This window comes from Phyllobates terribilis, unplaced genomic scaffold (genome assembly GCF_046119375.1).
Source record: "Phyllobates terribilis strain yellow unplaced genomic scaffold, ASM4611937v1 Scaffold_11__3_contigs__length_659146591, whole genome shotgun sequence".
NCBI classification, from domain to species: domain Eukaryota; kingdom Metazoa; phylum Chordata; class Amphibia; order Anura; family Dendrobatidae; genus Phyllobates; species Phyllobates terribilis.
This window is the reverse complement of record NW_027362771.1, coordinates 438,134,660-438,161,994: the sequence shown is the minus strand read 5'-3', so window position 1 is coordinate 438,161,994 and position 27,335 is coordinate 438,134,660. Positions and strand designations below refer to the sequence as shown.

At 39.8% G+C, this 27,335-nt stretch overlaps 1 protein-coding gene across 11 annotated transcripts in view; it reads left to right on the top strand.

Annotated features, from left to right (window-relative positions):
* Window positions 1–24,368, top strand: part of WDR93 (WD repeat domain 93) — a 127,916-nt gene extending 103,548 nt beyond the window's left edge. For 8 of the 11 annotated variants that reach the window (XM_073653241.1, XM_073653237.1, XM_073653243.1 and 5 more), the window contains 7 exons: window positions 1,304–1,390; window positions 10,316–10,450; window positions 10,542–10,737; window positions 11,128–11,188; window positions 12,777–12,933; window positions 21,610–21,781; window positions 21,873–24,364. In XM_073653241.1, the coding sequence (XP_073509342.1) occupies window positions 1,304–1,390; window positions 10,316–10,450; window positions 10,542–10,737; window positions 11,128–11,188; window positions 12,777–12,933; window positions 21,610–21,781; window positions 21,873–21,975 (911 nt within the window). In that variant the 3' untranslated portion in view covers window positions 21,976–24,364. Of the gene's footprint in view, window positions 1–1,303; window positions 1,391–10,315; window positions 10,451–10,541; window positions 10,738–11,127; window positions 11,189–12,776; window positions 12,934–21,609; window positions 21,782–21,872 lie in introns of all 11 variants that reach the window. The other 3 variants (XM_073653244.1, XM_073653246.1, XM_073653245.1) reach the window with 2 other exon arrangements.
* The last annotated feature ends 2,967 nt before the right edge of the window (window positions 24,369–27,335 follow it).

Below are 27,335 nucleotides of genomic sequence, written 5' to 3'. Positions count from 1 at the left end.
AGTTTGTTTTTATTTTTTATATTTGATATTATATGATCAATGTTCAGGGACGAAAAGTCACAAAAGTTGAGAAGGATGACTATTGTATAGATCCAGAAGGAAAGTAGTAGAAAACTTGGACTGATTCGGAGAGCTCCAGAATATTGGATCTGACTGAATATTATATACGGTGTATAACTTACTTGGTGTTTTGTAAAATAATCCTTAGCTCAACAAATAAAATAAGTTAAAAAAAAGTTTTATTCAGAATAATAATGTTTGGCTGTAATGATTGTGCACTGTTAAATTCCTTTGATCTGCCCTTCAATCATCCAGAAATTCTCATAATTCAGAAGATTAACTTGAATTTCAGATTATCTTGAAATTAAAACCACTAGGTTGCCCAATATTTTCCAATTTTCTGACCATATTATAATCTGTCACATATCAGGTCGCAGAAGTTTTACAGTATTATACAGTGTGCAGTTGTAGCCAAAAGATTTGAGACGGACACAAATGTTGGTTTTAAAAGTTTGCAGCGTCAGTGTTTTTAGATCTTTTAGTCATGTTCCTATTGTTATTGAAGTACAATTATACATATTTCAAAAGTTTTTGAACTTTAATTGACAAATACATCTTATTCTTCAAAACTTCTCCATTTTGCCCTGGCAAGCTGAATAGAGATTGGAGAATGGATTTGCAGGACTCTGGTACATCGGCCAGGTCAGTAATCTGTGATCCCTGGACAGGAGGTAAGTAGATTGGCAGAGCGCCCGTCCTGAGCTGCCAATGCACTGGAGTCCCGCGAATTGATTCTCCCATCTCTAATGCTGTATATCAGCTTCTGGGTCAGATCTTGACTGTTGACAGCCCATTCTTGTCTAATCAGGGCTTGGAGTTTGTCACATTTTATGTTTTTGCTTTTCCACCGACTTGTTTAGGATAGACTACAGGTTCTTAATGATGCCGAGATCTGGGCATCATGGAACTCAGAAGCTGATATCCAGCTGCCAGGGACAACCCTGTAAATATTGCGACTTTATATAAACTTGATGTATTTGTCAATAAAAGTAAAAACGTATGAAATGCTGATAATTGTACTTCAGTAACCAAAGAAACATGACTAAAAGATCAAAAGATACTGAAACAGCAAACTTTGAAAATCAAAATGTGTCAGTCTCCAACCTTTTAGCCACAACTGTATGGTTCTGGTGTGTAACACTACTCATGTCCACTAGATGGCGGCATGACCTAAATCTACTATTCAACTGAATGTAATGGGATAATATAGTGATGATCTGTTCCTAATTGTTTCTTGTTGTAGCTGTACCTAATGCTATAATCGTGCACTGGGATGCATGCCAGAATCATCTCTTCTACCTACTGGGCAAACAGACAAAGGACAAAGCAGGTACATACTGTAAATGTTCTAAATAAATGAGGGTTTTCTGTGTATATAATAAGTACAATGAAAAATCAAACACCTACAATTTTTGGAAAATATAACAATGCAGTGATATTTCTAAACCATTGTGCTATTAAAAAACAAAAATCGTCATAACTTTACAAAATAGCATTGAAGGGAGATTTGGAGCTCCTAAATGATTGTGCACGTATTAAATAGGGTCATTCTCTAATGTGAAATGAAGCTTTTAACAATTCTGTGTTCTGGATATTTAGCCAGTATTTATTTGGAGAAAAAAATTAACCCCTTAAGGATGCAACCAATTTTTTTTCACCGTAGACAGAGGTATAAAGGTTTGAATTTTTCAGGACAAGTTGTACTCTTGAAAGACATCATTCATGTAATGTACTGAAAACAGGAAAAAAAAAGTTCCAAGTGTAGTGAAAAAAACAAATCACTTACACCATTGTTTTATTTTTACAGGTCAGTACAATATACCAAACTTAGAGGTTTTTTTTTACTATTGTAGTGGATTTAAAATAAAAAAAAGTGAAAATATTGTTTGTGTCACCATTTTCCGAGACCCATAACTTTTCTATTTTTCCTTCAATGTGTGGGTGCTGGCTTTTTTCATTATACACTTTTAGGGTCATATATTGATCAGTTTTCATTGTTTTGCTTGTGAAAGATGCGGTGACAAAAAAGTGCAATTTTGGTGTTTTTTTTTTTTTTTGAGATTTACCTTTTTGGGTTAAACAATTCTATATTTTGATAAATCTGACTTTTACCAATGTGGCAATACCACACACACACACACACATATATATGTATATATACCGTTGTGCTCAAAAGTTTACATACCCCGGCAGAATGTTTGCTTTCTAGGCCTTGTTTCAGAGAATTTGAATGATAACAAAAAAACTTTTTCTCCTTTTCTCCACTCATGGTTATTGGTTGGGTGAAGCCATTTATTGTCAAACTACTGTGTTTTCTCTGTTTAAATCTTAATGACAACCAAAAACATCCAAATAACATTGATCAAAAGTTCACATACCCTGGTGATTTTGGCCTGATAACATGCACAGAATTTGGCACAAATGGGTTTAAATGGCTACTAAAGGTAACATCCTCACATGTGACCTGTTTGCTTGTAATCAGTGTATGTGTATAAAAGCTGAGCGAGTTTCTGGGGTCCAGACAGATTCTTGCATCTTTCATCCAGCCACTGACGTTTCTGGATTGTGAATCCTGGGGAAAGCAAAAGAATTGTCATCGGATCTACGGGAAAAGGTAGTTGAACTGTATAACACAGGAAAGGGATACAAAAAGATCTCCAAGGAATTAATAAAGCCAGGAAAATGAGTGGCTCTCTAAAAACCAAACCACGGTCAGGTAGACCAACAAAAATTTTGCCACAACTGCCAGGAAAATTGTTCGGGATGCAAAGAAAAACCCACAAATCGTTGCTGCGCTCTTGGGGGAATTTTAGTCAGTCGGCCACTCCTGGGAAGGTTCACCACTGTTCCATGCTTTCTCCATTTGTGGATAATAGCTCTCACTGTGGTTTGCTGGAGCCCCAAAGCTTTAGAAACAGTTTTATAACCTTTTCCACACTAATAGATCTCAATTACTTTGTTTCTCATTTGTTCCTGAATTTCTTTAGATCGCAGCATGATGTCCAGGTTTTGAGGATCTTTTGGTCTACTTCACTTTGTCAAGCAGATCCTATTTAAGTAATTTCTTGATAGAACAGGTGTTGCAGTAATCAGGCCTGTGTGTGGCTAGGGAAATTGAACTCAGCTTCCCAAAGATGTGATAAACCACAGTTAATTTATGTTTTGTGGATGTGTAGGTCTGGATTTCTTTTTCCCTTAATAATAAAGACCTTCATTTAAAAACTATATTTTGTGTTTACTTCTGTTATCTTTGTATAATATTAGACAGCAATTAGTGTGAGAATCTAAAACATAACTTTTAATGTTATCAAATAAAAACAAAAAACAAATGCCACCCATGAAAAGAGGCAAGTCTCAAAGCCAGAGTGATTATTGCCAAGAATAGTAAAATCTTCAGGTGACTATCTTGTGTCCAAAAGTAAGGTACTAAAGTGCTAGCTGCATAACATAGATATGGGTCCCTACACTCTCTGTCCTGATCTGCAGATAGTCCCCTGAAGATTTTACTTGGATGAAACGCGTAGGGACACTTAAAAGGGAAAGTGAAGGGTCTCCATACAGGGCTAGCTGTGGACTGCCCTTGTCAGGGCGGGAGTTTTGTGGGGATAGTATAAGCTTGAGCCAAAAGGGATTAACAGGGCCAGCTTATATCTCTACTTGGTTCAGAAGGAACTCTCTGGACAGCAACCCCCATCCCTGAGAAGAAAGAATGGGTGAGAGCATTCCATTTTTTTCGGTATAATCATGTATGAACTATGATAGATATGTAGGGTCTGCACTCAGACCTCATATTATGTTTATTATGTTATAAGGAATCTCTATTTCTCTTCTAATTACCTTGATTCCTGGACACGGAAGTAAATCATTGATCCATGGAATAAAATTAAAAATGGAGATTTCCCTTCATTTTAGTTCTTGTATATCTAGAAGGTCTATATATTATGGAGTTGGTGTTTGAGGGAGGGTTGCTGCATGGATCCTCTTTACTCACTCTCTTCCATTTATAGACTCTATCCATAGCTTGGTCTTCATACTGCAGGATAGACCTCAAGTTTTACATATCTCTTTACACATATATAGAGACGGTCTCTCAGCTATGTTCTTGGCAATAATCACTCTGGCTTTGAGACTTGCCTCTTTTCATGGGTGGCATTTGTTTTTTGCTTTTATTTGATAACATTAACCGGTTCCCGACCGCCCACTGTAGATAAACGTCCGCGCTGCCTGGGCTCTGTGCAGCGCCGACTTTTAAAAACGGTGGGTGGTCTCGCAGTGCTCAGGACCCCCAGGGTCCTGCAAGCACTGCGATTCCGGTGCAGAGCGTTAGCTCTGACAGGGTACATCATCGGGACCTGATTAGATCAGGTCCCAGTGATGTTAACCCTTTGCTGTCTTCTATATGCTGCGATCTATCGTGATCGCGGCATATAGGAGACAGCAGGAAGAGAGGGGGTCGTCTTACTTACCTCCGAAGACCTCCGTTTCGTTTGAGGACCTGGGGTTGCTATGGCAGCTGAAGGTCACATGACCGCCTATGGTATCCTTCCTGTCTGGCTTCAGCCTGTATGTAGCTGATGCCAGACAGGAGACTGACTGAAACAGTCAGTGAAGATCTCATGTAATGTAATATATGTCTATTACATTACATGAGATCAGTGATCAGAAAAATAAAAATTAATGTTCCATACAGGGACTAAGTAAAAATGTAAAAAAAAGTAAAAAAAAAGTTTTTAAACTATTAAAAAAAAAATCACAAAATAAATAAAAATAAATAAATAAAATATTAAACCAATAAATCCGTATATTATTACAAAACCAAAAAAAGTACACATATTTGGTATCGCCGCGTCCGAAACAACCCAAGCTATAAAACTGTCACACTAATTAACTCCTTCTGTGCACACCGTAATAAAAATAAATAAAAAACGGAGCAAAAAAAATATGCTTTTTCATCATATCGCCAAACAAAAAGTGGAAAAAAATGCGATCAAAAAGCAGAATAGAAATAAAAATTGTACCACTGAAAACTTCATCTTGTTCCGCAAAGAAAAGCCGCCATACAGCTCCATCAGCCGAAAAATAAAAAAGTTATAGCGCTCAGTATAAAGCAATCCAAAAATAATATTTTTTTTTCTATAAAATTGTTTTATTGTGTAAAAGCGCCAAAACATAAAAAAAAAAAAAAGTAAGTGTAGTATCGCTGTAAACGTACTGACCCGAAGAATAACGCTGCCTGATCACTTTTACCACACGCAGAACGGCATAAAAAACCCCTCAAAAAACAATTACTGAAGTGTTTGTTTTTGTTAACTTTACCTCCCAAAAAATGGAATAGAAAGCGATCAAAAAATGTCAAGTACCCAAAAATGGTTCCAATAAAAATGTCAACTCGTCCCGCAAAAAACAAGCCGTCACATGACTCTGTCGGCCGAAATATGGAAAAATTATAGCTCTCAAAATATGGTGATGCAAAAACTAGATTTTGCAAAAAAAGCGTCTTTTAGTGTGTGACAGCTGTCAGTCATAAAAACCCGATATAAATCTGGTATCTCTGTAATCGCACCGACCCGAAGAATAAAGTAATCTAATCAGTTATATCACACTAGGAACGGCATAAAAAATAAATAAAACAAATATTATTCACCTGCTACTGATTTGTTTATTATGTCTCCCAAAGATCCCAGTAAGGCTCTGCTCACATTTATCCTGTGCTCTGCGCTGAGCACTTACACCAGAGTTTCCGTGTAAATCTCTGAAATACGTGATTCAGCCAGAACCCATGATGGAAGATTCCCTGTAATGAGGCAGATATAGGCCACTGTGGACGCCGTCTAGCCTGGGATCCCACGGTGTCATTTGTTTTAGGCGTGCATAAAAGTGCGGTTGGCCACAGTTTTGTGCACTTCTGAAAAAAAGGACACCACTAAACAGAGGCCAGACGGAGTCCAGAGTAACTCTGCTGCCTCATTATAGTGAATGGATCCTGCAGGGGTTTCATCTGAATTACATCACTTGGAAATTTAGATGGAAACCCCGATGTAAGTGCTCAGCCTAGAGCGCCGGATAAATGTTACGTAAAATGTTCCCAATAAAAGCTTCAACTCAGTCCTCAAAAAAAGCTAGTCCCCACTCAGGTCCATCATCTGTTAAAAATATAAGGGACTTCCAAGTTACTGGTAGCAGAAAGGCTCTGGAAAAGCAAAATGGTCCTTGCCCCCCAAAAGAAATTCAGAAAATTTTGTGGTCCCAAATCCAAATGCCTATTCTACAATAATTTGTTCTCCAATTGTCAAATAGCACTCCTTCCCCCTCAAATCTCACCGTATGGCTAAGCGGTACGATACAGCCACATATGGGGTATTGACACTTTTAGAAGAAATTGTGTGACACATTTCGGCACCATTTTTACCCATTGCCCTGTGTGAAAAAGTAAAATCTGAGGGTAAAACATTTTTTTGTGGTAAAAATATAATTATGCTTTTTTCACTGCCCAATGGTATAAATTTAAAAATTAAAAAATGCTCACTACTTCCCTAGATGAATTCCTTGAGAGGTGTAGTTTACAAAATGGGGTCACTTGTGGGGGTTTCTGCTGTTTTGGCATGTCAGCGACTCTTCAAATGTGACATGGTGTCTGCTGCCTATCCCAGCCAACATAGCGCTTCTTTCTCTTCCGAACCCTGCCGTACACCAAAGCAGTGGTTTTCCCCCACATATGGGGTATCGGCGTACTCAGGAGAAATTGTACAACAAATTTCATGGTGTAATTTATCCTGTTACCCTTATGATAATGCAAAATTAGGGAATGAAAAACATTTTTTATGGGAAAAATGTGAAAATTTTATTTTTACGGCTCAATATTATAAACTTCTGTGAAGCAGCTGGGGGTGCAAGGTGCTCACCACACATCTAGATAAGTTCCCTAAGGGGTCTAGTTTCCAAAATGGTGGCACAGATAAGTTCCCTAAGGGGTCTAGTTTCCAAAATGGTGTCACTTGTGGGGGATTTCCACTGTTTAGGCACATCAGGAGCTCTCCAAACGCAACATAGCGTCTGCTAATTATTCAGACAAATTTTACATTCAAAAAGTCTAATGGCGCTCCTTCCCTTCCGAACCCTGCCGTGCGCCCAAACAGTGGTTTTCCCTCACATATGGGGTATCAGCACGCTGAAGAGAAATTGCACAAAAAAATTTGGGGTCCATTTTTTCATGTTACCCCTGTGAAAATAAAAAAAATTGGGTCTAAAGTAACATTTTTGTGAAAAAAGTTAAATGTTAATTTTTTTCTTCCACATTCCAAAAATTCCTGTGACGCACCTGAAGGGTTAATAAAGTTCTTAAATGTGGTTTTGAGCACCTTGAGGGGTGCAGTTTTTAGAATGGTGTCACTTTTGGGTATTTTCTGTCATAAAGACCCCTCAAAGTGACTTCAAATATGATGTGGTCCCTAAAAAAATGTTTTTGTAAATTTTGTTGGAAAAATGAGAAATCGCTGGTCAACTTTTAACCCTTATAGCTCCCTAACAAAAAAAAATGTTGGTTCCAAAATTGTGCTGATGTAAAGTAGACATGTGGGAAATGTTATTTATTAACTATTTTGTGTGACATATCTCTCTGATTTAAGGGCATGAAAATTCAAAGTTTGAAAATTGCAAAATTTTCAAAATTTTCGCCAAATTTCCGATTTTTTCACAAATAAACACAAGTTATATCGAAGAAATTTTACCACTATCATGAAGTACAATATGTCACGAAAAAACAGTCTCAGAATCAGGGGAATACGTTGAAGCGTTCAAAAGTAATTACTTCATAAACTGGCAGTGGTCAGAATTGAAAAAATTGGCCCGGTCACGAAGGCAAAAACAGGCTCTGGCGCGAAGTGGTTAAAAGTTATGTTTTAGATTCTCACACTAATTGCTGTCTAGTATTTGATATATAGTGAGAACATATCTCTTTATTGGTGGGTATTACTCTCACTTCTTGCTTATTTCATATCTTTGTATAATATTTCAATTTGGTTTGTGATCTTGTGATCTGAAACATTTTAGTGTGACAAACATGCAAAAGAATAAGAAATCAGGAAGGGGGCAAACACTTTTTCCCACCACTGTGTACTATAGTTTGCAACAACGTACTCAACTTTGCTGTTCTAAACCTCCAGTATCCTGTAAAACAATGTATGCATTAAACATATGCTTTTTTACAATATATCCTTATAGTGATGTACTTTGTTGCATCTCTTGGAAACATACATTAATATATATGCCTAGCCACACATGTTAAAGGGAATCTGTCACCCCCTGGGACTTTTCAGACCTCTAATATGGGCATACAGGTGATAGAAATGTAAGTCTATACCTTACCTGTATGTCCCATATTAGAGGTTTGCTTGCTTTGAAATTACTTTTTATTAAACTAGTTCTGACATGCTTCCCGCCCGGGGGACGCAAAGAAATCTCCACCTATTAACTTAATTTTCATATACCCCCCCCTCCCCTGCACGTCACAGTGCCCTGTGACGTGCAGTTCCCATGGCTGGATCCTACGCAATTTACCTTGTACACAAGGCGCAGTAATCCTCGCCGTCTGTGTAGCCTTGTGGAGGAGGAAACTTGTGCGCAGGTGATAGGAAGGCAGAGTGACTCACCTGCGCCTGCGCACAAGTTTCCCGCTCCACAAGGCTACACAGCAGGGATTACTGCGCATTGCGTACAAGGTAAATTGCACAGGCGCGGGATCCGGCCACGGGAACTGCACCTCACAACCCCCTGTGATGTGCCGGGGAGGATATATGAATATTAAGTTAATAGGCTGGGATTTCTTCCCGGGGGGTGACAGATTCTCTTTAAACATGCAGTCATGGCTGAAAATGTTGGCACCCTTGAAATTGTTCCAGAAAATGAAGTTATTGAAATTACACTTATTTTGTTTTACATATATTTATTTCCTTTGTGTGTATTAGAACAACACAAAAAAAAAACAGATTTAAAAAAGGCAAATTGGACACAATTTCACACAAAACCCCCCAAATTGGGCTAGACAGAATTCTTGCCATCTTTCCAAAATTGTGGGTAAACAACTTTGTTTCAAGCATGTGATGTTCGCTCAAGCTCACCTGTGCCAAGTAACAGGTGTGAGTAATATGAAAATCACACCTGAAACCAGATTGAGTCAACTTCTTCCGTTTCTATCTTTGTATTGTGTGTCTGTGTGTGCCACACTAAGCATGGAGAACAGAAAGAGGAGAAGAGAACTGTCTAAGAAGTTTACAACCCATGGCACTGTAGCTAATTTGCCTGGACGTGGATGGCAGAGAAAAATTGATGAAAGGTTGCAACGCAGCATAGTCTGGTGGAAAGCAGCCCCATTCAAGTTCCAAAGAAATATATACCAGAGTGATTTCACATTGTACATAGAGACAGGCTTGTGAGGAAAGAGAAAAATAATGGCAATAATTATACATGTCCAGATATTCCTGAACAATATAGCTTAAATTGTTGCCAACAATGGAGAGGTAAATAAAGGTAAAGAGGTACCAGAAATCTCACCACATCCGACGAGCATCTCGCGCGGAAGATAAGAAAATGTAAAAATCATTTTGCACAGAACCAACAACTAAATCTCATGTATCAATTTGCTTTGACAAGTATTTGTACATATGCCCGGCCATCAGAATATCAAGTGGTGGATGTAAATATTCTACTAAGTACACAGTTTTGTTATTTTTTTGTTAGTAATTTAATTACATGTACCTGTTAGCAGGCCAAATCAAGCCAAGTGGATTATTGCCAGTGTTTACCATGTCGGGAGTATCCCTTCCCAATATGGCGGAAAGCACCAGTGTAAGTCACTCAGACTAGGACAGGTGCACAGGGAAACTGATGAATTCCCTGGAAGGCCCATGTGCAGGAGTGGGCCACCCAGTCACCTACCTAAGCAGTTTTTGGCATACTACTTTTAATTCCACATGTACAGAAAAGGGCAGCATCTCGCCTCTTCCCAACTTATTATATAGAAACAAAGTCAAATTTGTGAACAAAGGTCAGGTAATATTGCATGTAGCTAATCAGTGGGCCCCCAGAATCTATTCCACTGGTGGGCCCACAGCAACAATGATGACACTGTATAATAATAAGCAACCTATGTCTCCCACTGGCCACAATGTTAAATACATATATTTGGTGTGACTATCTGTATAGGATTTTTAACTTTTCATTACAAAACAGGAATTAATTATATACTTTTGCTTCTTAGATGCAGACATAAAACCTGATGTGGTTTGGCCGTGTGCAGCTCCTATAAAAGTCTCCGCCATCAGTTCTTGCTCCTCATACTTGGCTTTTGGCCTTGAAGATGAAACACTTACCGTTTGGGACATGAAACCTTCTGGTGGGTCGTTGTGTTTGTCTTGGGCACGTTTCTTTGTGACTTGGCCATATTTCCATAGAAATCCGATGAGAACCTCTTTCTTCTTTTTCAGGATTCCCATTAGGTGTTGTTGTCTTGCCAGAGGGAAAATCTATAGGCAATCTTTATTTCTTGGAGCACCTGCCTTCTAATGGAAGTCCTCTAGCACTACCAAGAGCCCGGGTCATGGTGTGGTGCACTGATAAGTCTCTGTACCTTGTGACTGCAGCTGGGGGAAAGGAGTCCAGCCTCGTTCTTCTTCATGACAGGTGAGTCCTAGACTAATGTTTTGGTCTATAAATATTAATTTCACTAGGTGCCAGTAGTTGGCTTTGACCACATTTTACTGTTCCAGATTACAGAGTTAGTCCTAGGATTTACCTTTTTATTTATAATTAGGCCTCCTGGTTGTTAATAGCTGCATTACTGTGTCTGCCATTATTACTGATTGTTTGGTTGCTTGTAACTCATTCATCCTCATAATTGCCTTTTTAGTGAACAATACATATGATATTGTACATTATTTAGGGTTCGACCATTATAATATTTATTTTCTAGCAATAATTTAGATGGAATTGTGGACTTTAGTTATCTGGGGGTGTATAATATATGTGTGCAGGTAATACAGTAAATGACATTGTCTTTCTTCATTTGTATAGCGCTGGCTCGTCAGATGACCTGATAAGTGCAGTGGTCCCAGTCTCCTCACTTCCTAATGGTGTGAGTTCTAGTTTATTACTACTAATCTTTTATATGAATTTTCACATCTTTGTACTTATAATTTTGCATTACTTTACCATGTAATCTTTGTTCCTATGTTTTACCTCTCATTGCCCCCATCAGTGTAATATCAGTATTCTCCCCCATGTTTCCCTGCATGTCACATGAGATGTGGCGTTTACCTGTTGTTTACCTGTGAATCATATATCTGTGCTCCTCTGTATTTCAATAAATATTGATATTTATCTTTATACTTTGTAATCTTGAATGTCATTTTCTTGTGTTCTAATTTTTTTCCCTGATTCGTGTCCCTTCTTCTATCAATATCTAAATGTCAAGTCCCTGCGCTCTCCTATGTTAACTGTATCCTTTGGCAGACGTGTCTTCTCATATTTACCAGCTTCCCATGTCAGTGCCTGTGGTCTCATTGTGTATATTGGATGCATAGTAATGCAGACCCACTACTCTGACATATGTACTGTTGTGCCATACTATTGTAGATTAAAGTAGTAAGGAAAATCCAAGTAATATACGGTAAGTCTTCTGGCTGGTTTCTATTAGGCAGTTGTCATTCTGTTTTTTTTAAACACAAGATCTAGTATGCATGGTGGCCATATATATTGGATAGCTGCCAGCCGGATGCTTATTCAACTCACACCTATTCCTTTCAATAAAAAGAGATGAGAATCTGCCTCCAGGGCTTATTATATATATAAAGGGAGTTACCAGTGTGATGTGTAATGGTTCCCAGTGTTCCCAGTGTGATGTGTAATGGTTCCCAGTGTTCCCAGTGTGATGTGTAATGGTTCCCAGTGTTCCCAGTGTGATGTGTGATGGCCGCTCTCTGCTCTCCTGATCTCACTGCAGAGCTGTGTGTGATTATACCTGACACATCTGCAGGTTCCTCTCAGCTTCCATCTCACAGACAGACAGTGTTACAATACAGCAGAGCTGTGAGAGCTGCAGCAAAAGTTTTGTAAGAAGACAAAGATCAGTTCTGCTGTTCTGTGTTAGTAACTTCTCTCACAGGTAACGGCCCCTTTAATTTATAATAATCTCTAGAGACAGATTCTCATGCAGATCAGTTTCCGGGCCATTGTCCTGAGCAGCTCATTTACATATAAGAAATAAATGGATTCCTGTAGAATATGACATCGGATCGCAGGTATCAAGGTATCATTTTATTTATGAAGAAATTAAGTGCATTCTGCCTGTATTTGGAGGGACACCATGAACAGCCATTAGTTAACACGTGGTCTTGCAGCAATGAGGTCCTGGGTCCAAATCTGGTCAGGGCAAACAACTGACTACAGTCTGTATTCTCCTCATGTATGTGTTCATAGAAGGTACATACTGATTTGCTTTCTATAAAAATGGTCCTACTGTGTGTATGTATGTGTCAAATAGGGAAAAGTGAATATGATCCTATTGAAATAAGCGACAGAAGTTATGGCGGTTACTGGATTATAGCATATGAGATAAGCTAAAATAAATTATATATCCATATATTATGACAGCAGTATTTTACAAATTGTGTGTGTAATATATTGCAATAGCTGAGTTGATAATCCTTCATTATTTTTTCTAGGTTCTCCTATTCCATCGCAGCGGTATGGTAAAGCTACTAGGTGCTGCAGAATGCCAACCAGTTTGCCAATTTGGTCTCCCTTCTTCCTATAAAGTAGCATTTCCCTGGCAACCAGTGTATGCTCTTGATGCAATGACCCACTGTTTTTTTCTCAAAGGTAGGTAATAATCTCTAACATTGCATAGCTCAAACCTCTAGTACTAAGATTTAATTCCGCTAGGACTTTCTTCTATTTTTTCCCATTATTCAAAATGCATTTCAATTATTATGACTTTGACTGTAGATCTGGCACCAGGCATATTACATTGTTATTACTTGATTTAAAAACTCTGTTTCAAGTCCCTTTCATATTATAGAGAATATTAAACCTAAAATATCTAGTGTCACGTTCAGAATGGCTTCTTATTTTACTCTGTATAATGCATTTGAGCAGTTAAAAAAGTCATTTTTTTTCTCTGAAATGAAACAATTTGAGCTTCTTTTTAGGATATCCCTAAGAGACTCGTCTTCAGTGCTTCACACAGTCTCTACAATCATTCTGCACAATCACAGTTACATATTATTTTAAGTACAGAGCAGTTCACTCTGGATGGACTCCTTAGGGAAGAGAGTGGAAGGATTGCATTGTATACAAATTGTCATTTTACTTAAGTGGACTTTTATGTAGATATATGCAATACGATGACTGCTGATATACAGGCTAGCTTAATAAGTAGCTCATGGAGAAATAGTACGAACGAGTGTCAATACTTCAGTATTCATAAATTATGAATATATGGTTTTGTTTTTTTATTTGAACTTTTGCAATGGGGTTCACCGAAAATGTCATAAATATGGCCGCCGTCACATACTTCAAACTGAAACCCATTATAGTCACATGTCAGTAAAGGTTGCTGCCTGAAGAAACACTGCTCAAAGCATGTCTCAACTGTCAGAGGAGCAGCATCATGAAAAAACATGCCATGCGGCAAGGCTGAATGAGAAAACAAAAGAAACACACAAGCTATTTTTTCAGCTTTAGTCTCCTTGCCCTGCTGTACAGTTGTCAAACTGATTTTGCAGAAATGGTTTACAAATGAGCACAGAGCAGCAAGTTAGAAAAAAAGCCTGTTGTGCTCAATGAGTTGAGGAGTATGTTTTTTCTACTTCAGCCTTGCTTATTGGCTGAGTGAGCAGATCAGGTAAGTTATTCACAATGCTGCTCCTTCAGCAATTGAGACATATTTCTTGAGCGGTGTTTCTTCTGGTTGCAACCCGTCCTGACCCGTCTGGTTGGCATGTGGACACCGAAGAATCCTGACAGCATGCGGTGCATATGCTGTAGAGATTCAGAAGTCTGCCGTCACATAAAATGACTGTAGACTTTTAGCAAAAGTCCGGACAACCACTCTAACTTAAAGGGATTGAAATGGATTTTCCTATCTTGCACATATTTTTCATATCCACAGGATGTGACAAATCATAGAAAAACGGGAGAGCATGGAGTTCAAGCTACATATTATAAAATTCTTTTATTAAAGGAATGATTAGTACATACACACCATATGTTGCCAGATATTACAGACTATACATATCTAATTTTGCAGATTATATCACTGACAATAGCAATTAGTGCAAAGCAAATTTTTCCTCTTTTTCAGCAGATCATGAACACATATGCAGGGGATTGGACTCATGGCTTTTATTCTGGGTAATCTTTGAAAGAGAAAGAATAAAATAATTAGTTAAAAACCAAAATATAACCAATAAAATAAAAACATGAGACAAAAAAACAAATGTTAAAAGATTCACTCAAGGGGGGAGGCAGAGACATTCCCAAATCATAGAAATGATGCGAATCCTAAGGATTCATTCAGACCTTGCGGTACCATAGTTCCCAATAAAGTGATCCACCTGCATTCATTTAGAATGTTTTTTTGCTCCGTATCTCATTGGTCCAATATCACATCCGATATGTCTGAGTCTTCTGTTCATCATTCACAAGTTTTAAAGAGACACTTGGGATCTGTCTTCAAAAAAGCTATTTCTCATGGCATTATTAGAGCGGAGATATCCAGTGTGTGGCTATTAGGGCCTATGATGTCATCTATAATATGCTGAGGGGCTTCCCTGGAGAGAGAATGTAGTCTAGCAGAGCAGAAAGTTTACCTTCATGACATACAGATAGTGTTTGCTGTCTATATCAAATGTAGCCATGATCTCCCTGGGAAAGATTTCTCTTTTATTCAGGGTGCATAATATTTCCTGATCTCTTTAGACTTTTACTTTTTGTGAAGATCCTTGTACAAGTTGTAGGTAATTCCCGATTGGCATATATTTAGATATTTTAAAAGGAAAATTGAACACTATCCTTATCACTCTCCAAGAAGCTATTGTATATTGCAATCAAAGGGTTGATTTAATATATTGTGGTAGCTTATTCATTCATGTATGAGTTAGGATTAACTTGTCCCATGGGGCTGCTATATTACTTTCTGGATCACAATTAGAATAATTATTTAATCAGTCCACTGCATGATGAAATAAACTGAACACATTGCATGCCCTAATATTCGGGAACTTTGGGACTCCTGTACAGCATCAATTTTTGCAGAGCAACTCTGGGTTTCCTCCTGGCCCAAATAAAATAAGAAAACTCCTGGTTAAGGCTATGTTCATATTAAGCGTTTTTTCAGCTTTTTTTCTGCAGCAAAACCTGATCTCTTGGCAGGAAAGAAGCTGCATCAAAAGCGCAGGTTTTGGTGCATTTTTTGTTGCATTTTTCATTATCCCAAAGTTCAGCTTTGCTTCCACCACAGAAGCATGAACACCGGTCACCAATGCAAGACATTTATGAAACCATATTAACCAGAATTACATATGTAAAAGTGGGGGGGGTTAATTGTTCAGGAATAGGTTTTCTAAGACATTGGCAGTGCATTGAGTTTGTAGGGCACTATTTATTTTCACACTATGGTCTGCCATTGAGTTGCTCAGATATTTTTCAGTTTCACACCTCCGTGGGCCACAGGTAATTAATCTCACACCTAGCTCAGCGAATGTTTACATTTTACACATAACTAATTTAATTAAACTGTCCTAATCCAAACTGCCATCTCAGGAAACAAAGACAATATGGTAAAATCACAAAAATAAATAAGATTCACATACTGTTGTACTTGCTTTTATTCACTAAAAATGCAGCAAAGCCTGATATCTATGTTCACACTATGCGTTTTTTCAGTGGTTTTTCACCACCCATTACTTTCAATGGGTGGAAAAAGCTGTGAAAACGTTGAAAGAAGTGACATGCTGCATGCAAAACATGCAAAGCGCAAAACACTGATGACACAAAAACCAATGTGTCTGCATGAGATTTCTGAAATCTCATAGACTTTGCTGGTACTGTAAAACGCAGCTGAAAATTTGCATAAAAAATCATTGAAAAAACGCCATGTGAACATAGCCTAAGCATATTTATGTTAGAGTGCCTTAAAGTGTTTTACCGGATGTCAAGGAACGTCAGTGATGACACCGGGCAGATCACACATTATCCCACCACTACCACCAATTTGTCAGGGAACGACAGTGACGACACCGGAGAGATCACACAATATCCCACCACTGCCATCACTCTGTCAGGATTGAGCAGGGCACACGATCCCGATTACTCACTACTTAGGTATCGGCAAGCGCGCAGTGAGCGTATGGCGTACGCACCTCCGGATTCCAACGCATGGAATATGTGTATACACCCCAATATGGTCCCTGCCAGCTTCAGGATAACCCACTTAATATTATTCGCTGCCACCACCGACCAAATTTGAGCTATAATACAGGCCTGGTCGGACGCCTGCTTTCTGGTAGCGTATGGCTTCAGGGGAGGGAACGATTACAGAACAAAAGAAACAGAACTATTAAATTTTATATTTAATCCAAAAGGGAGGCAGTGTTATGAAAAATATACAAAGATTTTACAAATGGAGACATTTACAGTACAGAATATACAGTTACACAAAATAAAAGGGGTTAACAAAAGAAACTATAAAGATCACAGAGACGACTCAGTATAGCTGGAGGCAAGTGGTCCTATGACCGTTCAGCGAACGTGACCCGTGCTACACATAAATATGTACTTCCAACATGAGTTCTGACCCATCTTCAGTCAGGTCTTTTATGCCGAAGGGGCGACCTGCCCACACACTCCCCTGTGATGACATCATGTGGGCTGGGCTCCAGCCTTCATATTTTTATTAAAAATATCTGGCTTCTGCGATAACTTCTCGTTGGTTGATCGCAGAAGCCCGAAAGTGATACCATATTTTCCATTATGAATTTGCCTTTCCTAAGAGACCACACATGACAACGATGTGGTCTGTTATTTTGTACTTTTGCATTACCGCTCTCCTGAGGGGCATACAGCTACGGAAAATTATGCATATTGTTACTTAGCTGACCCTGCCACTAAAATATGGGTCCCATTATTATCGGAGGTATAGAACTTTAGATATTCCATATTTTCGTCGGTGCCGGCCAGACTGAAGACTGCTGTTCAGCAAAAGGGGGAGGCCCCGGGGGGGGGTGACAGATAATTGTTTTGAAGCCCGGGAGCACATGCTTCTCACCTAGGTGTAAATTTATCATAAGCCTGTGCCACTAGGAGATACACTCGTATGTTAATTTTAATGGGCTATTGAGCTTGCCACCTCTGGCCTGTATACGGAGATTTGCATAGAAGCAACTGGCCAGAGTGTCAGCTCTTCTCCTTTGACAAATGGTATACAGGAGGGGGATCGTTAATATTTTCTATGACACCGGACTATTTTATTTTTTGAACTATGGGTCTATGAACTAACAGGCAGGTAGTTGCTAACTACCTGCCTGTTCTACCTGGCGCTGGCTTAGACTGATTGTGGACCTCTCCTGTTTGCGATTCTGCTGCTCCATGTCAACAGAGCATGTCTTCTGCGCTGCTCTGTCAATGGGTCATGACTGTCGACGTCATGCTGATTGACAGCCAGCTTTCTTCAGTTCGGCAGCAGGGAACTGGCTTTCAGTCAGCATGGCATTGACTCTTCACACCCCGGAAGAGAAGCAGCTACTTTGTCGACGTAACGTCAGCAGAAGCTGCAGAATCTCCTTCAGGAGCGATCTGTGACTGCTCTGAGCCGGCAGAGAGTCAGCGACGGTGATTAGAACAGGCAGGTAGGCAACTACCTGCCTGTTAGTATTTAGGCCCATAGTAAAAACAAATTAAATTAATCCCAGTGCCAATGGCTGGAGCTGATAAAGAAGCCTCGCAAAGTTGATAATTTTGATCAAATCATCTGCCTAGAAAAGATAATGGCATGTGATGCTACCTTTTTAACTCACCTATTATTTTGTCACCAAAGGGGTTTAGTTTCAAGAATATAATTTTTTTGTGTTTACCCTCTTTGATTCCTAGATGGGTGATGTAACTTTTTACAGGACGTACGGTATATTTAAGACCAGTGATTCACACAGATCTAGTGGTTACTTGTCGCCAAACAGGAACTTGCTCTTTGACACAGATTTTTTTACCCTGAAAATTCCCCAAAACACGTTATGAATTGGAAAATGAACTCAATGTGTACCATAGGGTAGGGACAAAAATAAAGTTATGTCATCCACAAACAATTTTTGATGTTTGCACTCCTACTTGAATTCCGGTGAATAATTCCGGTGAATAAGTCTGAAACTTCAGGCCAGAGGTTCCAATGCTAGGTGAAACAAAACCAGGACACTGGACAACCCTGACAAGTCATTTTACATAAATAAAAAGGATCTGATAAAAATCCCAGTTTGTAAACTCTAGCCTTTGGGTTATCGTAGATCCACTTTTAAAACAGTCCTGAACATCAATGTGTTCCATATCAGGAAGAATCTCACTCTCTTACCCCAATATAGAGATAAATGCTTCCTACTTTTCTGGAGCATATGGGATTAACTGATATTTGGAGGTGGTTGCACCCTGATTCAAGAGAATTTACTCACTTCTGTCATGTAGACAGATCGTGGAAACAGATGAACTATTTTTTAGCAATACCCCAATTACTAAACCGATTGAAAAAAATAAAAGATCCAAAATCTGGTCATATTTGACCATGCATCGATTGCCATATAAATGGCCAACAATATTCCAAGATGTTCTAAGAAGGCTCCCAGCTTTTCTTCTGAAAGATGATGGTTTTTGGTACATGATGCGTGGGAGGTGGCAGGAATTTGAATGAGACACTAAAGAATCGAATCCAGCTGTATTTTGGGCCGCTTTCTTCTTTAGATAGTGCTATTTTTATTTAATCATTTTCCTCCTGGAGGAGGACAGTATATTGGGAAAAATGCTTAAGAAGGCTCTTTATTGTATGTACAATCGTGTTAATAGTATATCTTTTTGAGATTTTTTTTTTACTCATTTAGCGCCATTAATTCTAACAGTTATTTAAAGAGATTATCACTATGCCCATTAGGAATCACAATCTAAATTCCCTATCTGTATGTCTTTGGAGTGTGGGAGGAAACTGGAGAACCGGGGAGAACATACAAACTCCTTGCAGATGTTGTCTTTGGTGTGATATAAACCCAGGACCCCAACGCTGCAAAGAAAAAGTGCTAACCACTGAGTCTCAATTTATTCCTCTTCAATAACAAAAAAAAAATACCTAAGAGAATAAGCTCACAACCCCAAATATTTCACAAAATGCATTTAGCATTGCCTAGAAATGGAATTTGCACCACTAAAGGTGTTTCGAATCTCTGTTTTTTGTGGTCTAAAGAAACTATATGAAGGAGAAGAGATATCCCGTCTCCTCGGAGTTATGTCTGCAGCATATTACATATTATGTTACTTGTACACTAAGAAAGAAGAATGTTGCATCTACCCTATATAAAAATATCAACTAAACCATTAAACATTTACATTGCTGTAATACAGTAGTATGTGGAATTTGGAGAGTTCCTATAAAAGGGAGAAATATTTAATAAGTTATTAGGCTGGTGATTGAGTCCTCACTAGACCACCAAGTTATGGTAAAAGGATCCCCTATAAACAAATAATGTTTGTACCCTGTCATCAGCAGTGGTAAGGAGTGGAAATGCAGCACAATTTCACAAGTTTCTCAAGTTGTATAATAGCAGCCACTAGTGGTCAATCAGCAAAAGAACAGAATCCTGACAGTGATTATTGATATCTGAAGGTTTTCAATCCCGTTGATTCTGTCTTCACCTAGGGGGTCTCAGTATTGTACGACAGTTCTGCCAAATCTTCTTCCACATGATGAACTGATTTCTTAGAATACCTTCAAGATGGCTGGGTATTGTCACTTGAGTCTCCTTTTTCATTGAAACAAAGCTGAGCATATTTTGCTAAAAGTACTCCTTTCTACTGTAATGTCTATTGAATAATCTTCAAGCAGAAGCACTCCTATGCATTTTATCTCCAGGGGACAAGATCTCTTTCTGTATGCAAATGCACTCATAATATCAACTTTATCATTATAGTCTAAGAACTCCATAATGACTTTGCATGACCTTAAGTGGCATTCTTTCAGGCCTTTCTGGTGGGAATGAAGGTCTGGGTCTACTAGATGTGCTCTCTCAACTTTAGAGCTGTGACCGAATCCCAGAGGCAGATAAATCTCTCGCAAAGTCGCTATAGTTCTGTTGCTGAAACTAGCTCCTTTAGCCACACCAGTCTCAAGTTACTGCGCCTCAAGTCATTTTGTAAGTTTTCCACCTTACTACTAATGCGCTTTGCCTCGAACATAGAACTGGAGAACGAATATATGCAAACCTGCCTTAGAGAAACTAAATAAACTGTGCTCTGTGCCAGCTGGGGTAAAAACTAAAATCTGTGTACACAGGTCATTGCATTTTTTATCTGCATTCCCTTTTAGGTTCCCATTCACATTACTGTAGATAAGTATGGGCCAAACAATCGTTCAGTCAAAAGCTGTCTCCCCTGACTTCCCCATACACAAGAACATTCCTTTGTTCTCTATGAGAGCCCCTTCCATCTCCCAGAGAGCAAAAGGTTTAACCTCTGAAATTCAACACACCGGATTTTTCTATTCCCTGATATCATCTGTTGGAGGAGTGTTGGGAGGCCCTCATACACATTAGATGGTTGGCCAATCCTTCATTGATCAGGTTTTACCTGGCAGTGTGACAGCGCAATGCTGCTGATGGCTTGGTATATAGCAACTTGTGGTGCAAAAAAAACAGCCAATATATTAAAGGTCTTGCGTCACGGGGAACAGTCATTAGCACTGAAATTTCCATGGAGTGAGCAAGAAGCAGTTAATAAGTGAGTCCCTTTCATTTTGTTATTTGTTGCACTTAGGCTCTTAATATTAGTTAAGCTTTTTGAAATAATTTAACATAGCTTGTAAAATGAAGACATAGAAATCATCATTTACAGCATAGCTCTTCCTTACCATCTCATCCGGCCCTTGTCTTCTATGTACTGTATTATTTAATGAAGACACATCTATCTGATGACACAGGGGTTTCTGAGAGGATGAAAGTAGGAAAAGGGGATGACCTGCTGGGGAAGGTGAAGAAGATGCCACATTCACCTAACATGATGTATTACGGTAGTTTCATATTTTCACATGTATTTATTCCTGCAGGTTGTAACTCCTATCTAGCATATTTGTATCGTATTATCATGTAGTCATGTCGCTAATCTCAACAGGCAGATTCCAAAATAATTCATATTTTATGTCACTGGTATGTACAGCAGCACGGTCAGATCGATGGGGTTGTGTATAAGAGATCAGCATCTTGCTCCTCAGCAGGTACAGTGTATTTCCCATTCTCTATGTTTATCTTGTAGCTAATGAGGACGCGGCTTCTGGAGAGAACATGAACAGTGAAAATTCCACTTGTTCTCTATTTGTGTTCAGTCTGGAAGGTTTTGGATCTATGGTAAAGTCTGAACCACCGGCCGCTCTCCATTCACAAAGTTTACCCTGGGAAGAAAGATGCAAGTCGTTGTTTCAGATCAGGTGTGTTCATCCAATGTGCCATACATACAGTTAATTTACTTATGCGGAGGAAACTGTTATCTTATCTGTATGTGCCTTTTGTTTTCCTAAGGTCACAAAGTTTTTCTGAAAGGAGAAAGCAGATTTCGGAATCCTGGTCGCTTCTCAGAACGCAGGCATCTGATTTTACCAGAAGTAACACCCTCAGCAGATGAGAGAAAAATCACTTGCAAAGACCCTAAATTAGAGTATAATTTATTTTTTAATTCACCAACAAGGAAAAGTACCAAGATGATATTGGACTGCAGGATCTTCCTGCTACTCAATTAAAAGTTCAAGATTAAATGCATTGTCCAGGACTTAGATATTGATGACCTGACCTTAGGATGTGTCACCCATATCAGGTCGGCTGTTTGTAGCTTCCATTGGATATATATAGTGCACATAACCAGAGCAGCATAGTTCCGGCCTAGTTGTAGTACATGGAAGTTGCCACTACACAGCGTACAAAGCTGTGCTGCTCCGGTTCTGTGCACTGTGCACACCTGGCCGCCGCAGGAGCTTGTGTTTTGCTGTTTTTTACAGGCCTTTAGTATGTTAGATTAACATTAATTCTGTATAGTATAGCTTTTGCTGTTAAAGGGAAACTGTCACCGGGCTTATGCTACTTCATCTGAGAGCAGCATGATGTAGAGGCAGAGACCCTGATTTCAGCAATTTATCACCTACTGGGCTGCTTGCTGTCATTTTGATACAATTACTGTTTTTTTCTGCTGCAGATCTAGCAGTTCTTTAAATGCTGAGCTCTGTATAACTCCACTCCCACCACTGATTGGCAGCTTTCTGCCCATATACAGTGTAAACCGAAAGCTGCCAATCAGTGGTGGGGGTGGTGTTATACTGAGTTTATGAATATGCTTGACTACCTAATAATCTCCTACTGATAAACTACAATAAACAGGTCAGTAAGTGACACATCATTGGAATCAGTATTTCTGCCTCTGTATTATACTGTTCTCAAATTAGGTGGCAAAAACCTGGTAGGTGACAGATTCCTTTTTTAAGGGGTTGGTCGCCTTTAGGGACAATTTTTTTCTACTTAAATACATGTAATTTGGGCCAAAAATAATTTTTTCAACTGGGACTCATTACATCTGTTGCACCGTTTGGCTTTTACAGGCTCCTTGTCTCCAAGCACATTCAACTTTAAAGAAGTTGTTTACTACCTGAACAACCACTTTTTAAATAAAGCAGCCACCCTGTAAAAATGAAAATAACATATGCTCACCTACCGTTGCCATTCCAGTGATGTTGGCACCGAAATTTCCTTGACCACTATTGGCTGCTGCTAGCTCACTTCCTTTGTCCAATACTTGGACACATGGATGTAGTGAGAGCACAGCAGCTTAATAGCAGCCGCTGATTGGCTGCAGGGCTCTCGTAACATAATGTCATGTGAGTCCTGGGAGATTCAATGCTGGAACGGCATCGGTACAGGGGTGAGTATCGGATATATTTATTATATAAGGGGGATTACTTTATTTAAAAATGGATTGTCCACTTAGTGAAAAGCACCTTTAATGCACCTTTATTGTAGTCTGTGACAATCAATCAGTTGAGAGGAGCTAAGAAAATGAAAAGGCATAAAAAAGAGATACAAACGTTCCTGCTAGACTGTCAGAACGAGCTCACTGACGGATACTCGGGTAAAGGGGTCTGATGGTGCAGCTAATGGAGGAGTAGTGACCAGACCAGTCTATCAGCCTCCTCCAATTGTAAAACACCTCACATGGGAAAACTATTGGTGCTGAGTTTATGAGGAAGAATTGTCAGAGAATCTGATAGCAAGTTTATTCTGACGGTCTAACAAGAAATTCTGCAACTCTTGTTTTATGTCTTTTTCTGACCCCCCTCTCATCTGATTTGTGGCCACTGAGCACATAAACCCCTTCACCCCCGATCCTGTTTTCTCCTTCCTGACCAGGCCAAATTTTAGAATTCTGACCAGTGTCGCTTTATGGGGTAATAACTCTGGAATGCTTCAACGGATCCCAGTGATTCTGAGACTGTGTTCACGTGACATATTGTACTTCAAGATAGTGGTAAAATTTGTTTATATGACTTGAGTTTATTTGTGAAAAAAGCTGAAATTTTGTGAAAATTTTTCAATTTTCAAACTTTTAATTTTTATGCTCTTAAATCAGAGCGTTATGTCACACAAAATAGTTAATAAATAACATTTTCCACATGTCTACTTTACATCTGCACAATATTTGAAATATAGTTTTTTTGTGTTAGGAAGTTAGAAGAGTTAAAAGTTGACCAGCGATTTCTCATTTTTCCAACAAAATTTACAAAACCATTTTTTTAGGGACAACATCACATTTGAAGTGACTTTGAGGGGCCTGTATGACAGAAAATACCCAAAAGTGACACCATTCTAAAAACTGCAATCCTCAAAGTGCTCAAAACCACATTCAAGAAGTTTCTTAACCCTTCAGATGCTTCACAGGAATTAATGGAATGTGGAAAGAAAAAATAAACAAAAAATTTACTTTAGACCCCAATTTTTTTATTTTCACAAGAGTAACAGGAAAAAATGGACCCCAAAATTTATTGTGCAATTTCTCCTAAGCATGCCAATACATGATATGTGGGGGAAAAGTACTGTTTGGGCGTACAGCAGGACTCTGCAGCGCCATTTAACTTTTTGAATGCAAAATTTGCTGGAATTATTAGCAGAAGCCATGTCGCGTTTGAAGAGACCTTGCTGTGCCTAAACAGTGGAAACCCCCCACAAGTGACACCATTTTGGAAACTAGACCCTTCAAAGAATTTATCTAGATGTTTGGTGAGCTCCTTGAACTCACTGATAATTCAAAGAAGTTTATAAAGTTGAGCTGTGAAAATAAAAAAATCAAATTTTTCCCACAAAAATGTTCTTTTTGGCCCCAATTGTTTTATTTGTACAAGGGTAACAGGAGAAAATGGACACCAAAATTTGTTGTGCAATTTCTCCTGAGTTCACAGATACCCCATATGTGGGGGAAAACAACTGTCTGGGTGCACTTCAGGGCTCAGAAAGGAAGGAGTGACATTTTGGAATGCAGACTTTGATGGAATGGTCTGCGGGTCGCATTTGGTGAGCCCCTGATATACCTAAACAAACCCCCCACAAGTGACCCCATTTTTGGAAACTAGACCCCTCAAGGAATTTATCTAGATGTGTAGTGAGCACCTTGAACCCACAGGTGCTTCACAGAATTTTACAACTTTGATCTGTGAAAATGAAAAAAAAAACTTCACGGGTGTTTTCCAGAAACAAGCAGCAGTAGATGTTGCTGAGTGAAAATTGCAACCTGCCGTTGTAGTCCCCAGTACGTTGTAGCGACCAGTACGTTGTAGTGACCAGCGCATGCTTCTGGAGACATGCACCCTGTAAAATAGGCGGGCTCTCAATGCTACCGAAATGCCAAACATGTGGATGCTAAATGTAGTTTATACACACTGAGGCTCAGAAGAGAGGGAGGCATTTGTATTTGGGAGCTCAGAATTTGCTGAATTTCTATTTAGGGGGCGAGAAGCAATTTCACTTTTCCAGAGCCTTTGTACTACCAGTAATGTGGAAGCCTCCCTATTTTTCCTTTAACAGACAATGGACCTGAGTGGGGACTCGCTTTTTTGTGAATTGAGCTGAAGCTTTTACTGGGAACATTTTACATAATGTTTGGGATCACATTTATGTTTTACTCTATGCTGAGTACTTACATCGGGTTTTCCATCTAAATCTCCATGTGACGTGATTCAGATGAAACCCCGAGGGATCCATTCACTATAATGAGGCAGCAGAGTTACTCTGGACTTTGTCTGGCCTCTGTTCAGCATTGTCCTTCTTCTCATAAGTTCACAAAACTGTGGCAGACCTTGGAGCGGGCCGGGAGGAAGATGGTGGTCCCTACTAGGTGACCTTCCCCCCCTTTTTTTTTTTTTTTTTTTTTAGGGGTTGACCCCGTCTTCTACACAGTCTAGGACCGGACAGTGCGGGAAGGAGGAGTTGCCAGTATCCCCCCTTTACCAACAGAGGATCTCCTGATGTCACCCTCAGAAGCAGAGAAGAAGGAGTCGTGACTTACAAAAGGCGGGGGTGCAGGTGCAGCAGCGGTCCCGACGCCAGTAACAAGGACACCATCTTAGCCCTTCTTCCTCGTCCCTGACTCGCTCTTCCCCTCCTGCTTCAGGGCGCTGCAAACTGCTGCGCTCTCTTTTCTCCCTATCGGATGATCTCTTTCTCTTGCATTGCAGCAGGCCACGCACCCAGCCAGTGCGCACCATCCTATCAGCGGGCGGGTATCTTCCTGCCACACTAACCACACCCCCACTGATGGTCAATCAGTGTGCGGCTCACACATATGCCCCCCTTTCTTCCCATCCTATCGGAAGTCTTCTCTTACAATATCACAGTGTGCCCCTTCCTCTCCATGTTTCTGCCTTGTCAGTAGCTCCTGTCACAGCTCAGGTCGTCTCACCACAGCGCTTCTCAGCACGGCGCCATTGGACTGCTCAACAGGACCTATGCCTTTTCACATTCTATGCTGACGTTCAGGACCGGGTAGGGTCTGTCCAGGCTGCAAGCTCCCCTTTTTTATACTTAAGTATTTTCCAGCCCTAGGTGCTCTCTTCAGCAGTATCCCCCTGGCCCTGGCGCTCTCCTCAGCAGAAGCCTCCAGGTCTTGACATATGCCCAGACCTAGGAAGCAAACCTCTTGTCCCTCCCCCACCATCATTCACTATGCCTGTGCCCTCTGCAACAAGATGTGGCTCACAGGTCAGACCTCAGCCTTCTGCCCTACTTGCAGCCCTTCCACCATGCTGGCATTACAGGAAACTCCTCTCTGCTTAGGATGAGAGCACTCCCCAGCTGTTGCCATGTCTCAGTTTCTGGAGCATCCCTCGGTCCGGCTTTTGCCTCCACATGGGTTGCCAAATATGTCTCCGCCTGGGCAAAACTTCTCCGCCAGGGGGTCCTGTCATGCCCCCCCCCCTGGAGGAGCTCGTTGACCTGGCGGATCAAATCGCCCATGCAGGGAAATACTTGCTCTCTGTGTCTCTAGAAGCTGCTGGCTGTTCAGCCCCCGTCACTGGCAATATCATTGCTATACGGCAAATTCTCTGGCTTAAGGCTTGCAACGTGAATCCAGCTTCCAAGAAGTCCCTTACTAATCTTCCCTTTCAGGGTTCAAGACACTTTGGGCCAAAGCTGGACCAGATCATTTCGGATGCTACGGGCAGCAAGAGCATCTCCCTCCCTCAGCCCAAACCAAAGCGCTCTGAATTATGAATAAATAGGAAGTGAAGGATCACTGTTTTGAATTGAGGAGCAGCCATGAAGAAGATTTCCCAAGAAAAGAGAAACTGCATCATCCAGCTCATTGATAGCGGTCTCTCAGCCAAGAAAATTGCCAAACTGCATCATGTGAGTGCCATGACAGTTGAAAGAATACGAAATTAAGTCCATCCTTCATTCAAAAACCAAGAGCTGGATGTCCAGCAAAATATTGGAGTCAACAAGTTGGCT